Source organism: Medicago truncatula, chromosome 7 (genome assembly GCF_003473485.1).
Source record: "Medicago truncatula cultivar Jemalong A17 chromosome 7, MtrunA17r5.0-ANR, whole genome shotgun sequence".
Classification (NCBI taxonomy): domain Eukaryota; kingdom Viridiplantae; phylum Streptophyta; class Magnoliopsida; order Fabales; family Fabaceae; genus Medicago; species Medicago truncatula.
In genome coordinates, this window is record NC_053048.1 from 48,232,622 (window position 1) to 48,248,304 (window position 15,683).

General features: G+C 34.0%; 3 protein-coding genes and 1 non-coding gene across 4 annotated transcripts; all 4 read left to right on the plus strand.

Annotated features, from left to right (window-relative positions):
* The first annotated feature begins 2,832 nt into the window (after nt 1-2,832).
* LOC11432954 (dual specificity phosphatase Cdc25) lies at nt 2,833-5,590 on the plus strand. Its single transcript, XM_003625651.4, has 2 exons — nt 2,833-3,188; nt 5,176-5,590. The coding sequence occupies exons 1-2, from the start codon at nt 2,856-2,858 to the stop codon at nt 5,347-5,349; spliced, it is 507 nt and encodes a 168-aa protein (XP_003625699.3). The 5' UTR covers nt 2,833-2,855; the 3' UTR covers nt 5,350-5,590.
* A 1,607-nt stretch (nt 5,591-7,197) lies between these two features.
* TRNAI-AAU (transfer RNA isoleucine (anticodon AAU)) lies at nt 7,198-7,271 on the plus strand. Its single transcript has one exon. It is a non-coding gene; the product is annotated as a tRNA-Ile (tRNA).
* Nucleotides 7,272-7,372: 101 nt separating this feature from the next.
* On the plus strand, nt 7,373-10,057 carry LOC11435387 (uncharacterized). Its single transcript, XM_003625652.3, has 4 exons — nt 7,373-7,572; nt 7,653-7,730; nt 7,971-8,066; nt 9,786-10,057. The coding sequence occupies exons 1-4, from the start codon at nt 7,570-7,572 to the stop codon at nt 9,855-9,857; spliced, it is 249 nt and encodes an 82-aa protein (XP_003625700.1). The 5' UTR covers nt 7,373-7,569; the 3' UTR covers nt 9,858-10,057.
* Nucleotides 10,058-11,883: 1,826 nt separating this feature from the next.
* On the plus strand, nt 11,884-15,283 carry LOC11432955 (ACT domain-containing protein ACR10). Its single transcript, XM_003625653.4, has 6 exons — nt 11,884-12,208; nt 12,338-12,556; nt 13,437-13,542; nt 13,801-14,116; nt 14,537-14,821; nt 14,913-15,283. The coding sequence occupies exons 1-6, from the start codon at nt 12,055-12,057 to the stop codon at nt 15,048-15,050; spliced, it is 1,218 nt and encodes a 405-aa protein (XP_003625701.1). The 5' UTR covers nt 11,884-12,054; the 3' UTR covers nt 15,051-15,283.
* The last annotated feature ends 400 nt before the right edge of the window (nt 15,284-15,683 follow it).

Here is a 15,683-nt window from a genome sequence, read left to right on the forward strand (position 1 = left end):
CAGCAGAGAAAGATCACAGACAAAATGAGGTGTCTAAGGGATACAATAATTATGACAATATTACAATCATATAATTACAAATGAATACTGTTAATTATATTAAATGTTGATTTCTTTGACTAATTTTATTTTCTTTAACAGTTGCAGCTTAGCTACATTTACATTATCATTGATTCCAAAGAGCTCACACCATAACTCCAAATAATATAAACAATCCTAATATATTACCAATTTCCTTACACGTTGAGTTCCATTCAATCCAAACAAACAAGCGGACACTTAAAAACTTACTCCAATGTTATTCTTTAATAAATGTGGACCAAAGCTCATTTGTATCTCAATAATAATTTTAGAATTTGTAAAATATACATCTACCACACTCGATATCATAAGTCATGTATATTTTGTGCGAGGTCTTTCTTGGCAATTTTCCACAAAGAAATTATAATTCTAGTTCCACTTTCACTTTCAAACTTCATATTAAAATTAAGTGCACTTCATATTGTAGATTAAAAATGGCAAGTCAGAATCACACAAGTTGGAATGGATGGAATCAATTTTTCTTTTAAATAAATAAGCTAATTTTATTGGTAATTTTATTGGTTTTTTCTAGATAACCCTCTCTTGTTTAGAGGGTATTTACCCTCTCATGATATCAACTAATCAAAATGTAATATATATTGACAACATTAAATGTCATAAATGGGTCAATTTTTTCTAAAAAAAAATAAAATTATAATCATAAGGTAACTTTTAATACTTTTAATTTTTATTTAATTATAGACATGATTACATTAAAAGTCTTTTTTCTTATTTATTTGTAACACTATCCTTTATCTTTATTTTTTTCCGTTTAGGTCTTTTATCTCTTATAAAAGCACATATACATACACATTTCAATTATTCTATTAGAAGTAGCTCTCTCTTTTCTCTCCTTCTCAAACCCTATCCGTCACCCATTTCTTCTTCTTCTTCTTCTTCTTAGAGGGGTGATTTAGGGTCAATTTTGACCCAATAATCACCCATCCGAGTGATTTTTTCCTTCTATCCTAATTGAATAGGTGATTTCACATATTTTCTGTTTCCTTTCGTTTGTTTTAGTGATTTTGTCGTCTCTGAACGACACTGTTTGTTTTGATTTCCCGTCTTTGTGCGGTGTGTTTGATTTTCCGTCTTAGTACGGTGTTTATTTGATTCAGGTTGAAAGATTAGCTTTGAGCAAGTGCAGATCCGATCAATGACAATGACTTTGGCGTCGTCAACGTTGTAGATCCGGATACATGAGTATTTCGGAGACTTAAATATAGTCATATTAGTCATATTTGCAGGCACAAGTACTTTGCCGTTTTATGCTATTAACATGGATGATGTGAGTTTGTTCACAGATTCATCCTTTTTGTTTTTAGTGAATTTGAATTTGTATTGTATCGATGTACTCTATCAATTTGAATGAAAGAATATCGTTTATTTTTGTCAAAAAAAAAAAAAACACATATACATCCTTTTTCTCATTTTTTTTTAAGAAATACATAATATTATTTTTTAAAATATATTTTTATGAAAAATAAAAATCCATAAATATGATGAAGATGTTCATTATCTTCATTTTCTTCCTTTGAATCTTCATCATCTTCATTGAATCAAAAAAATTTCTACACAATTATATCTCCAAATATCATGAATTAATGTTATATTCACATCAAATCTTCTTTTAAACACAAAAATCAAAACCCTGTACAGAAAGAGATTTAGTTTCATCGAGAAAAAAAAATTGTCACATCGTACATTATTATTATTATTATTTTCTTACTCAATATTCAAACCCGGTATAAAAATAACCTCAAAATTGAGAGTAGCTTTGCACATCAATTTTTTTTTGTTTCAGAACAATCTTAACTTTCGTAAAGTCTAACCCTTCCGCCAGTTACTAAGCCTCCACCATCCGCCTTGCAACATTTGTGAAATTAAGATTTTGATTTTTGTGTTTAAAAGAAGATTTGAGGTGAATATAACATTAATTCACGATATTTGGAGATATATTTTAGTAGAATTTTTTTATTTAAAGAAGATGATGAAGATTCAAAGGAAGAAGATGAATATGATGAACATCTTCATCATATTTATGGACTTTTTTTCATCTTTAATAAAAAAATGAGAAAAAAGATGTATATGTGCTTCTAAGAGAGATAAAGGACCTAAACGGAAAAAAATAAAGATAAAGGACCAAAGTGTTACAAATAAATAAAATAAAGGACCCATAATGTAATTTTGCCTTAATTATATTTAGGTGTTCAATCTTAATTAATTTACACTACATGACTGGCTTAGAACAATTAAAATTTCACATCAAATTTCTTTCATCTGAATGTCCTTAAGTTTATCAGTTACATTCATAAAATTTCTTATTCCCATTTTGATTGTTCTTTTTGATTTGATTTTTCTTGGTTGTGAAGTAGTTAACAACCAAGAATCCAACTGATGAATTTAAGGACATTCAGATGAAAGAAATTTTATGTAAAATTTTATTTGTTATAAGTCTTGTGGTGTAAATTAATTAAGATTGAACACCTTAATATATATAAAAAAATCATTTGCTGTTTAAAAAAAATATAAAAAAAATTAAAAGTATTAAAAGTTACTTTATAATTAAGATTAACTCTTTTATTTTAAAAAAAAATCTACTAATTTATTTGACATTTAATGTTGCCTATGTATATTACATTTTTATTGATTGATAACATGAGAGGGTAATTACCCCTAAACAAGAGAGGATAACGTAGGCCTCACCAAACTTATTTTGCTCAAAAAAGTTAATGAAAAGTGCACCGTGTGCATGCATCCGGTTGGGTTGCAAAATGAGTTGGATTCGGGGCCAGCGTCTGTTTCCCCAAATAAAAGTCAATCTGAGAGGCATGGGAGTCGGAAAGAGTAGTCAGCGTAGAAATAGTGAATTACCAGCAGAGAAGATGGCTCACAGTATCTCATACGTAACAGGCTCCGAGCTTCTCTCTCTCAAACGCCAACCAACCATCGCCATCGTTGATGTGAGAGACGATGAGAGGAGTTATGATGGTCACATATCCGGTTCTCTTCACTACGCAAACGATGGTTTCTCCCAAAACATCTCCAAGCTTCTTCAAGAAGTTAAAGGCAAAGACACCCTCGTCTTTCACTGCGCTCTAAGTCAGGTACCTCAACTTTCCATCCCATCCACCCTCTTTTTTCAGATCCATATGTATTGCTCCTTTTGCTCACATCTATGTATCTAATTTACTCTCAAATTAGTTTCTGAATTATATCACTTACTAGGAAATTCAACGCATATGTCCTGTCTTGCGTTGTTATGTTAAGTAGATCAAACACACATTTACTGTCAAACTAGTCAATGAATTATAAGTGTTGATAATACAAGTTATTTCTATAACAAGAGATGAAATTTAACCTTCTTCGTGTAAGCTATCCTTGGTAGGTTATGGAAATAAGCTGAAATCAGTTTAGTTCTCCCAGACAGTTTCTCAAGTGCTTATTATGTTGCTAGATAAGTTCAAACAAGTCAATCTAAACAATCCGTATTCCTCACTGTAAAAAAAAGCCTTTAGGAATGGCGTCGGAGAAGGCTTGAGCAATGTTATACCTTTTCTAAATTTCACGAAAAAAATAATACTACACTTATATATAGAATAGCTAGGACATCCTATTACTGATTATACTGCAATGTCTTCTAGCTGTCTGTTATCCCTAACATGTCTTTGGTGTGCATCCTGCCTAGTACCCTCGGAGGTGCCTCCCTGATCCTTTCTCAGTACTATTTATAACATCTTATATTGGACCTATAAAATTTCAGGCTGTTGTTACTTGTTAGAGATGTGAAACCATCAACCATTCACGATCCTTCGTCTAATTTTTTTTGGAGAGTTGATTATTGACCTAGTATCCTGAGTGAACATGAAAGAACAATAACTTAAAAGGCGGAAAATAATAACTTCACATTTCGCAGAAAACACGGAGGTTGAGGATGAAAAGTGACCCATGGTATTAGTCTGTATTGTTCATTGAATAAAGTTTTAGTCAACACTAGCGTTTTCTAGTATCGTACCCTCTATCAACAAGCGACGGAGATTGATGCTTGCCATCCCATTCTTCTAAATAAAGTGCAACTGTAGCACAAGTCAATAGGTCTCTGCATTGTCCCATGTTTCAAGCCTAAAGGGAACTTGTCTGAAGGGTATGTAAGAGATATAAAACCATTCCCGTGTCTCCAATTAAGATCCAAATGTTTGAGAAAGTTGGCTGTTGGCGGCTGACAAAATTAAGTATGTGCATGCATCACTCTCATAGTGTATAGACTCTCCTTTGACGTTGATTAGCGAGAAATCTACAAGTTTTACCAAAACCAAGATAATTGGACAGCCATGATGTGTGGAAAACTGTTTGTCATTGGCGAGTGGAATATAGCTCTATGACATTGTTTTACCCAGCTTTTCACCACACCTCTAGACACAAATCACATCTAATTTCTGTTATGAGCAACTCCTTTTGCTAAAGATGATGCTTCTTAATTTGGAGTTTTCATTGGCAGCTCCGTAGCTGACTAACAGTAGTGTGGAAAGAAAAAAATAGTATATTTGATTCAAAGGTAGAGTTTAAAATAGGAGAGGTAGTTGGCCAAAATAAAATTGAGGAAGGAGGGAGTAACGTAGATTCACCATTCTGGGAGGAATAGACTGCAGCGGTTTTAGAGGATGAGAACTCCTTAAGCAAAAGAATAAAAATTAATAAAATTTGTTTATATTGTTTGTTTAACTACATTCCATCGGCTCAGGCAAAGTGCTACATTAAATTTTCTCATACTGAATCTGATTCCTGCTCTTAGGATGATATTCTAGTCATAAATTTCAATGTTTACATGATTGATTGATCAGCTTCTTGTATGCACTTCCACACTCTAATGCAAGCAACTTTCTAGGATGTGCATAGTGATTTTAATGTTGTACAGTCGTTACGATGAAAAAATCAACTTGACATGCCTTGTCAGAAACATGTTTGTACAGATTATGAGTCATGACATTTGAGAATCTTTTTCGTCATGGGAACATGGATGTCTTCCTATACTTTTTTTTTGTATGATACCAGAATGTTTCTCTCTAAACTGAAAGTGGTGTGAACTATTTATAGGTTCGAGGCCCAAGTTGTGCTAGGAAGCTTGCCAATTATCTCGAAGAGAGCAAGGAGGATGTTGGGATAAAGAACATCATGGTCTTAGAACGTGGCTTCAATGGGTGGGAAGCTTCTGGCAGACCTGTTTGCCGCTGCAATAATGTTCCTTGCAAGGGGAGTGAGTGTGCTTAATCGAAGACATCTTTGTGGCTGGGAATTGGGATGGAATCATGGAAGTCTATTGTCTTTCCTATGTTATGTATCTGCAAACATTTGTATACTAAAGAAAATGTATGACTACTATAATTACATTACCATATAAATCATAGGTAAGCTGAATATCTAATTACTGTTTCGTCCATCACTTTATGGTTAAAGAAATCCTTGATTGGAGATTGGCAAGAATAACAAAGATACTCATTTTCTTTATGAATTTTTCTGCGGTATTGCATAATGTAACTTAATGAATATGGTTGAGAAGTTTTGCTTTGGCTAGTTTCAATAGTTGGTGTTGCGCTCAACGAGCTTTTTGGGGATTTGGAGACTGGAGTCAAAATTATGTCTTTAACGAGCTCTGTTAAATGTAAATAATATTGTCAGCAGCTGTATGCATGAGTGTGAAGGTTGCTCTGTCTTGCTCATGGCGCATATTTTGTAACGTTTGATGATGTACATGTAGCTTGTCTGTATTAGATTTCCATGAAAGTAAACCAAAAAACCACTTCTCAAAGCATTTTTTATCAAAGCTACACTTGACACGTAAGTTTTAGCCAAAATCTCATTTGTCTGCTATTTTGGATGCGCTTCTGGAATGCTGGCTGTGTCGGATCCCTGTAGTTCATTCTTAAGCTTTGGTCAAAATCTTATTTGACCCTCCGCAGTAGCTAAACAAAACATTCTAAACTTGATCTACATAGTCCATATTGTCTACTACTTTGGAGTAGGAGGTGACAAGGTACGTCAAGTTAGTTTGTTTAGCCATGTTTTTTGGCATGACTGGGACTTCCAATCCTTCAACTGGCCTTGACCTGTCCGCATAACCCATAAAAAAGATCACAAGGGAGGCTTTGTGTTTTAACTTTTAAGGAATGTCTCACCTATTTTTTGTGCTAACCCGTCAGTTCTTCAAATAATCAGCACCTTTCGTGTGTTTTCTTTTTGCTATTGGAGGGTCGACACCCCAATCCATGGTTCTGTGTGATTTTCAACCAAGCTTCTTAATTCAACATGCATTGCCATATTATAGACAAATTAATCACAACCAGGATCAAATGTGATGGGTTGATCCATTTTGTCATCCCTGCTTTAGGGGCGCTTCAGCAAAACTATTATTTGCACGCCATTCTCATTGTGCATATATAATCTTTAACATATCATTTGTCACTCGCTAAAAGTTAAACCAAACATTAATCTCTTCCATAGTATACCATTTACTATTTTTTTAGGTGATTCCAAAATCTCATTTGTTTTTTTTTCTTCTTTTCTACGTTTCTATTACTAACTACACAATGAAAACCCAAGCAACCTAAATTAACTGTTAGCAGGAATTTAAAGAGTCATTGCTATCACATCTTTATAATTTGTACCTTGTTAGTGGTTTGAACATAATGATATAGAAATCAAAGTGATATAAGGAGATCACCAAATTTAACTCCTCCCACTTATACAATAACAACTAACATTTCTTCTAATAAGATAAAATTAGCTCTTGGCCATTCCCATATCAATTTTTTAGAAGCTTTTCTCATTAAAATTCTCTTTAAATAAAGAATAATCAACCCTAGTTATGGTGACTGAAAATAGATTAATAGATGTTGAACCAATAAATAGTTTTACCATGGAGTTGCTCCCATCCCATGTCACTAGGTTTACATACGTGGGCGCTATCCAGTTTTCTATGCTTCCATCAAAACTTTCTCTCTACTACGACGACGTTTAAGTACTCTCATGTGTTTTCAACTTTGAAAGCAATGTTTATACGACGTTATATTGATGTACGTAAATAAATAAATAGCGGTAACAAGAGACATAAGACACGAAGGCCCATTAGCTCAGTTGGTTAGAGCGTCGTGCTAATAACGCGAAGGTCGCAGGTTCGAAACCTGCATGGGCCAATTTTATATTTATTTTAGGGATGCGAAAATCACGAAATTCGGCGCAACGTATACAATACTGCAGAGATACCTTCGGTGAAATATCCAACGGTTTTCGTCGGCTTAGTTGTCGTAAAGCCAGCATTTCATTTACATTTTTTTATTTTTTTTTTATAATTAGAATTGAACCTATTTGTTGTTGCCTTCGAAAACCGTTTGTTACTCATCCATCATCTTCTACAACTCTCTCGTGAGTCGTGACTCTTGCATCAACAACTCCAACTCTGCAATCACAAATCGAGAGATAATTCATTTCAACATGGTAATTCCTATTTTCTCTTCCGATTTTCAATTCATCGATTCAATTTGTATTCTAAATTCATTTCTATTTTTGTGATTTAGGTTTGCTTGTTTTGCTTATTGCCCCTTTTCCTCGTTCCAATCGTCAACGTATTACCTATTCTCTTCTATTATCTTATGGTACGTGCTTTTTACTTCTTTCGCATCATAATAATTCACAAGATTTTTTAATTTAAACAGATTCTCAATTCTATAATTTTAATTTAGTAGAAGTTTGTATTTGAATTGAAGACGGTCTTATAATCGAAATCTTACTTTGGGAGATTTGGGAAAAACAAGTAAAACAAGATTTTTCATCAAAATTTGAATCAATCTTGTTATCCTGTTTTCTGTGAGTTTTGAACTTCATAAATTTTACAGGGAAAAGTATATCGTCTTTTCGGCTGGGAGTATAGGAAACCAGAGATTGCCCCTCCTGCATGTCCTTACAAGCCTGCAGCCCAAAAGGACAGTAAAGTAAGTCAATGTCTAAATAACTATCAATGTATTATTTAGTTATGGATTGAATGACAATGAAGCATATTCTGTTAAGCTGTATGTATATCTTACAATCCAAACATCAAGTGGTCATAGGTCTCAGGAATTAGAAAACCCCAAAATAAAGCAGCTCAAGAATTTACCAACAAAAGTAATGCACTAGTAATTGAAAAGCTGATATAAAACACGACAACAATCCATTTCAACCCGGCCTATCCACCACATAGAATGTATGTATTGGAAGAAATGGTTTTCAAACTATTGAATCAACTCATACCAATTTACAACTCTAGGTATAGGTATCATAATCGAGTTGACTAGCTTATAAAATAGTTTCTTTGCTAACACGGGTAGGCTCTTACTCACACAGAATCCTGAGTTTGAGGACGGTCTAACAAGACTTACAATATAATGGTTGTTTTTCCCTGAATGACAGTGTTTTGGTCTTATTTGGGAAACCCAAAGTGTAATAGTTGAATAATAAGGCTTCGCCATGCACAAAATATTAACCTTGCAGTTGTAGCCTTTGACTCCACCAAGGCATCTAATCTAACATACATCCCAACAGCCCATCATCAGAGGAGGCGAATGATACTGTATTGAGTCTTAACCCCTATAGCTTCCAAGCATAATGGAAGCTACGAATTTGAGAACATAAACAAGCTCATCATTGCAAGGTTGCAATGAACCAAGCAAGCCAACAGAGTGAATGAACCCAACTCCAATGAGCTGAAACATAGCTCTGTCAAGCTGAATCCAACTTAAGTAAAGAGAAGAACATAGTTTCATCATCCTTCACTCTTAAGTAATTTGGAGTTTTGTGATTTCTCAATTTGTCCATTGCTTTTAAACTTGCTATGCTCGTTCTGTATGTTGAGTTGCGAACCTCTCGTGTGATTTGTGAATATGTCTATTGGTTTTGAATTGTTATACTTATGGCGTGTTTGTACATTTTGCTCCACTCTGATCCAGAGACTATGTTTGAATATTGATTGTTGACTTTCTTATCGATGGTTGCCTATTTTTTTCCTCTGAAGTGGATTACTTGTTTATCGATGGTTGAGCCGCTCCCTTACGTTTTTTGGACTTTTCTGCTTAACTATAATTTTAAGATTTCTTTTCTGCTCAGATAGTTTCTGAAACCCAGCAAGAACAGTATTATAGGTCAACTGTTCTAATTAAAGGAGCACTTTTTCTTCAAAAAAATAAAATAAAGGAGCTCTTTGTCCTGGAAGAGTATCCTAGACTTTATTATAAGCAAACTCTATGTTATGAAATACTCTAGGTTTACTGTTCTATGTAACCCGGATTCATTCAATCACAAGTTTTCTCAAGATATTGTTCTATGTTACATGATAGGATGGATGATATACCATTCATGGAGGGTGGCTGTATATAAATAACTATCAGAGGTGGGGAAATATGAATATATGATCCATGCCATAATTGTCAGTAAAATATAGTCATAAATATTTTGGTTTAACTGACAAGCTGATATCACTTATATCATCGGTACATATCCCTCCCTGTATTCGCAATTTGTTAGAGTTTGAATGATCCTCAATGGTAGGTTCTGTTTTGGGTTTTCTGCATCATGAATGTTATGTACAGTACACATGTGCATCATCGCATGCCTAGAAACACATGCTGTTCTAATGTTACTGCCATGAAATTGAATAAATCCAAATGATTTTGCAGGTAGAAGCTGAAGCTGCGCCGGCTCCAGTAGAAGCTGTAAAGGCTGGAGGAGTAGATGTCAAGCAGGACTAACATCACATCTCAAGATCATTCAAAATATTAAATTATAAATTGGAAATGATCTTAAGATCTATCAGAAAACAAAGACTTAACATATTATATGTGATATGTATATAAGAGTACGGTCAGTTCTGTTTGGATTGCATTGTTTTTTGATATCTGAGTTGAAAATGAATCCAATTCAATAAAAAAAACTTGATTTTTGGTTACCAGTATTTGGCTAAGTTATTTAGATTTGCACTAGTTGAAAATGCTTTGTTTGCTTCAAGTTCATCAACACGTATGTTTGTGCCGCCGCCTCTGTAGTCACAGCACTGAGGACGAAATTGTGGAATCCGACAAATCAACTGCCCTCAGATTCTACCCTTTTCTTTACCTCTATGTAAATATTCTATAATCTAGCTTTACTAATATTATAACAATCCTTTGGGATTCAAATTGAATATTTATCCTTAAAATCGTTTGCCTCTTTCTGTCTTTCATTTTCACACAATGAACAAAAAAAAAAAAGAGAGAAAAATCCTTGAGATCTAATTAGTGGATGTGGGGACCTTTGAACAAAGCGCGGTGTTTGTTATAATTTCCCTTCCAAGTGGGAAGTAGATGCATGCTAATGTTTGTTTACCTATAATTAGATACGTCACTGATTACTTTCATTTTTTTCTACTGTCTCTAACTGCCGACTTTATTGCTTCTATATGAGATCATATTTCTTTGTTCCTATTAAGACATTGTTTGCTTCTATAAATGCATATTGGAAATTAGGGGGTCCAGATTCCAAATGTTAGATGATATATGCATGTTAAATTGATTATTTAAAGTGGACTTCGATTGAGTGGTCCTAGAATAAGAATAATACATATCGATAACATGATCTAAATTCCCTAAACTAGATAAAAGATTACTTTCATGATTTTTTGTTAGCAAATATATGGTTGTATGTATAAGTCACTAATAATATTTGATCTAAGAAATTTACTAATAATAAATTAATTTGCACAACAAAAAATAAATAAAAAGTAGAGGTAAAATCTCATATGGAGTTGGATGGACCATGCCATACCAGCGTAGTGGAGTTGGAATTTTGGCATATTTTTTCCTAAAGTGCTCCCCATTTTCCAAGCGTCCCACCAAGTTGACAACTTACCTAAGCATGGCAATTTTGAATTGAAAATGTAATTTACCCTAGCCAATGACATGGTTGCATAATGACATGTAATTGTCTCCTCTAGTGCGGGAAAAAGGTACAAATATTACCTAACCATGGTTACATAATTATCACACTTACATTAAACCAAGGTAATCAAATCCAAATCGACCAGTAAGATTAGTTCCTTTGTTCTTGGTTCTTTCTTTGGTTAAGGTAAGTTTAGTGGAGTATCATGTCATTTTAACGCACTTACTCACACTCACAAGGCTACGAGTGTAATTTCCTTTTTAAATTTTGGGTTAAATATGTTTTTGGTCCCTACATTTTGCACGATTTTGAGAATTAGTCCTTACATTTCAATAAATGTTTTTAAAATCCCTACATTTTTCCTGAGTTAGTGTAAATAGTCCTTGTTGTTAAATTTCTAACGTGATGCCAATGTTGGCGGTTCAATCTCGCCGGAAAACGGCGAAGAACTTCACCACGATCTTTCTCCGCAGCTTCGTAGATGCGGATCGCCGGTGTTCGTCACACTTCCGGTGAAATATGTTGGTTTAGAGGGGAAGATTTGGAAGCCGAAAGCGATGATGTTATCGTTGAAAGCGCTTGTTGTTGCGGGTGTGGAAGGTGTTGTGGTGGAGATTTGGTGGGGTGGGGTTGAACTTGTTATGATGATCTGTGTTTCATCAACATGGCACTGATGACAGGGACCAATTGCACTAACGGAGAAAAAATGTAGGGATTTTAAAAACATTCATTGAAATGTAGGGACTATTCTCAAAATCGCGCAAAATGTAGGGACCAAAAACATATTTAACCCTTAAATTTTCAACCATGTCAATATTTATATACTCATCATATTCATAATACACACTTATTTTCTCTCATTTTCTCCGTTTTTTTTTTGTCCATTTCGTAACGGAAGTTTCTCCTAACTTTCTTTCTTCTATGTCAAATAAATCTCATACTATACTACTTATAGTAGCATACTAGCACAGTAAAAACCGTTTTTAAACGATAACGGTAACAACAACAACAAGAATAGTATTGTCTGTTATTATGGGTATACTACATGATGATGTTGTGATTATGAGAGAACCAGAGAAAGAAGGTGAAACTACCATCATAACGGTTAACTGCCCCGACAAAACTGGTCTTGGTTCTGATTTATGTCGCATCATTCTCCTCTTTCATCTCACCATTCTCCGAGCAGGTAAGTAATACATATTCAAAATTCGTTCTTTCTCTTTTGTTTTTGTTGTTTCTGTGTTTTTGGTATCTGGGTCTGTGTCCTTTTGAGATACTGAGAATGTTTTTTTGTTTTTGTTTTGGTGGAATGAAGATGTTTCAACTGATGGAAAATGGTGTTATATAGTATTTTGGGTGGTGGGAAAAGAAAAAACAAGGTGGAGTTTGTTGAAGAAAAGACTAATTGCTGCTTGTCCTACTTGTTCTTCTGCTTCTGGATTTTCTTATTTCTGCTCTGATTTGCAGAATCAAAAGCCTCCTGATGTTTTTCTTTTGAAGTTTTGTTGCAAAGATCGGAAAGGTCTTTTACATGGTAATTAATCTTGGGAAACTCCATTTTTGAATTTCAAAACTTATATGTGTTTGTTTTCCGATTAAATTGAATTGTATTATAATTGATTTTATTTAATCTAGACCATCAAATTGATTTTAGTGAAATTATAGTTGTTGAAATGAATTAGAATTGATTTTGAATTCTATCAAACTAAACCCTCTTGGGTTGGTCGGGTGATGTTGGCTTGGGTCTTTGGAGTGTGCTCCAGGTTCGATTCTCCCCGGGTGCCAGTTTTGGTGTGTTAGTTTAGCTTCTTAAAAAAACAAAATTCTATAAAACTAAATTTAGTGAAGATACATGAAAAATTGATTATGTCTCCAGACTTCAATTTGACCAAGAGTGAGAAAAAGTAGTTTTGTTTCTGTCTTAACCTATGATTCATAGAAAAATGGTCACAAGTAATCCATAGTTTGGCTGAGACCTTAGTAAAACCTAGCCAAAGATTGTTTCAATCATGGATCAAACTCACGTGCTCTAGAAAAAGTAGATTTTGAGTTGTTTTGAACAATTTATACCATTCTATCAATCAAACGTAGCTTTCAAAGTGAAAACATTTGTTTCACTTCTAACTCAATTGCAACCTAATAAATTTAAAAAGATGAATTTTTTTTTCATTATCAAATTCGTCAAGCATGTTTTTAGTTTTGCTCTCACAGTCTTGCAGATTGAGATTAGATTTAGGATTTCATGATGATATGTTTTTCAAACTTTCCAATTCTAAAGCTTCATTGTGTTTTTTTGTAGATTGCTTTAAATTTTGCCATCCTTTATATATAGAATATTGAGTTTTGTTGGTTATGCTTGTAGTGTGTTATTGATGGGTTGAAAAACTAACTGAATGTCTTTACAATTGAATCAGATGTCACAGAGGTTCTTTGTGAGTTAGAGCTCACCATAAAGAAAGTAAAGGTCTCTACCACGCCTGATGGTAAAGTGTTGGATTTGTTTTTCATCACGGATACAAGGTTGTAGATGTCTATACATGTATATTTTCTTTAAGAGTCTCGTGTTGTAATTTTGTTCCTTATAATTGCTAGTTTTTTCTGTATCTATTTGCTAAAATAATGAACTTGGAAGAGACTAACAAGGAAGCTAAAGCATTTGATAAAATCACTCTTGTGAAGTTTTCCTATGATGTTTGTTCCCTAAAACCAATTATTCTTATTTCAAGAACTGTACTTTTGAACTAATAACTAACCTACAGCACAATCTTATATAATCAGGGAACTTCTACATACAGAGAAGAGAAAGGATGACACGATTGAGAAGTTAACAACTGTTTTGGAGGATTTCTTCACTACAATTGACATTGAATTAGTTGGCCCAGAAACTACTGCTTTTTCTCAACCATCTTCATCCCTTCCAAATGCGATCACGGATGTGTTTGATTTGCAAAGTGGGACTTCTACGTCAGATTCGGTTTCTATTGTGATGGACAATACATTGAGTCCTGCTCACACTCTTGTCCAAATTATGTGCCAAGATCACAAAGGTCTTCTTTATGACATCATGAGAACTCTGAAAGACTTCAACATTCAGGTATAGTAATTTAAATTTCAAATAATTCAACATTTTTTGAATGATGCTTTTAGGCTTGATATGTAGTACAGACACATTAGATTGAAGATGTGTCCGGCTGTCTCATACCGACACATGTGGTTACATCCAAATATTTCCCTTTGACAATCTGTTATCAGTGTTGACATGTCAGCAATGTCGAGTCTGGTGTCTGTGTTAGTGTTTCATAGGGCTTGATATTGTCACTAGAAAGAATTGATATGCCTTTGAAGTTCACTTGATATCAAATTTGATGTATTTTTAATATATTTTTATATGATATGATGAATACTGCATCATGAAATTTCCTTCTCTAAGCAACTTGTAACAATGGCATGCCAATAATTTCTCATTCATCTTATCTAGTATGCTAAAAGTAAACCAAATGTGTCATGTAAACAGATATCTTATGGGAGATTCTCAAAGAAACCTAGAGGAAAATGTGAGATTGACTTGTTCATCATGCAAGTTGATGGGAAAAAGATAGTTGATCCGAGCAAGAAGGAGTCTTTGTCGTCACGCCTTAAGACGGAACTACTGCGCCCGCTCAGAGTAGCTGTTGTGAGCAGGGGACCTGATACACAGTTGCTGGTTGCAAACCCTGTGGAATTGTCTGGCAAAGGAAGGCCCCTAGTATTTTATGATATCACTCTTGCTCTCAAAATGCTTGGACTTTGCATCTTTTCGGTATTTACTCATTCAATATGCTCTATGTTACTTCATACAGTTTAGTAGATTAAGTGTGATCCTTTACTACATGTTAATATTATTTCAACAGGCTGAAGTTGGTAGACATGTGATTGGAGACCGCGAGTGTGAAGTGTATAGAGTCTTGCTTGATGAAGGGGAGGGCTTATCTTTTCCAAGGAACAAGATTGAGAAAGGAGTCTGGAAAAAGTTGATGGGTTGGGAGTGATTCATATATGGTTGGTGGCATTGTTCCTTTTGTATGTACATGTGTCCTTGTATATATAACACAGTTACTATATAGTTCCTAGATTTAAACTAGATGGATGTATATATATTGTGTAAATAGTAATCTTTGCCACTTACATATTTTTTTAGAGGTTTTGTAAATATAATTTGATGTAGCAGCTAGCAAGTTTATAAAGCAAAAGTGAATGAAGATGAAATATTGTAAATTGGTTATATCCATTAGCTTGCAATTGTTTACAAATGTCAAAGATTGAGATTGTTACAACATTCACCACAACGATTTACTTTTCTTTGTTTGTTTTGTTTTTGCAAAGTTGACAACGACACACTTTATGTATGGAATGAAAGTGTTAGTGGTGATTGGTGAAGCCACTTTGCTGCAATCTTTAACGTACAGATCTCACCAACCTGGTTAGTTGGTTCCAAAGGTTATTTTGTGCTAATCTTGTTCAACTAATCGTTGCTTCTTATGTATGCTGCTTCATTTTTTATTCTGTCGGTTTCCTAGGACAGGACCAAGTTGCTTCATTGTAATATTATCTTATAATCTAATCAATAGATTTGCTTAACGTAGACTTACCGGTTGTCTCCCACATGAATATCAACATCCATA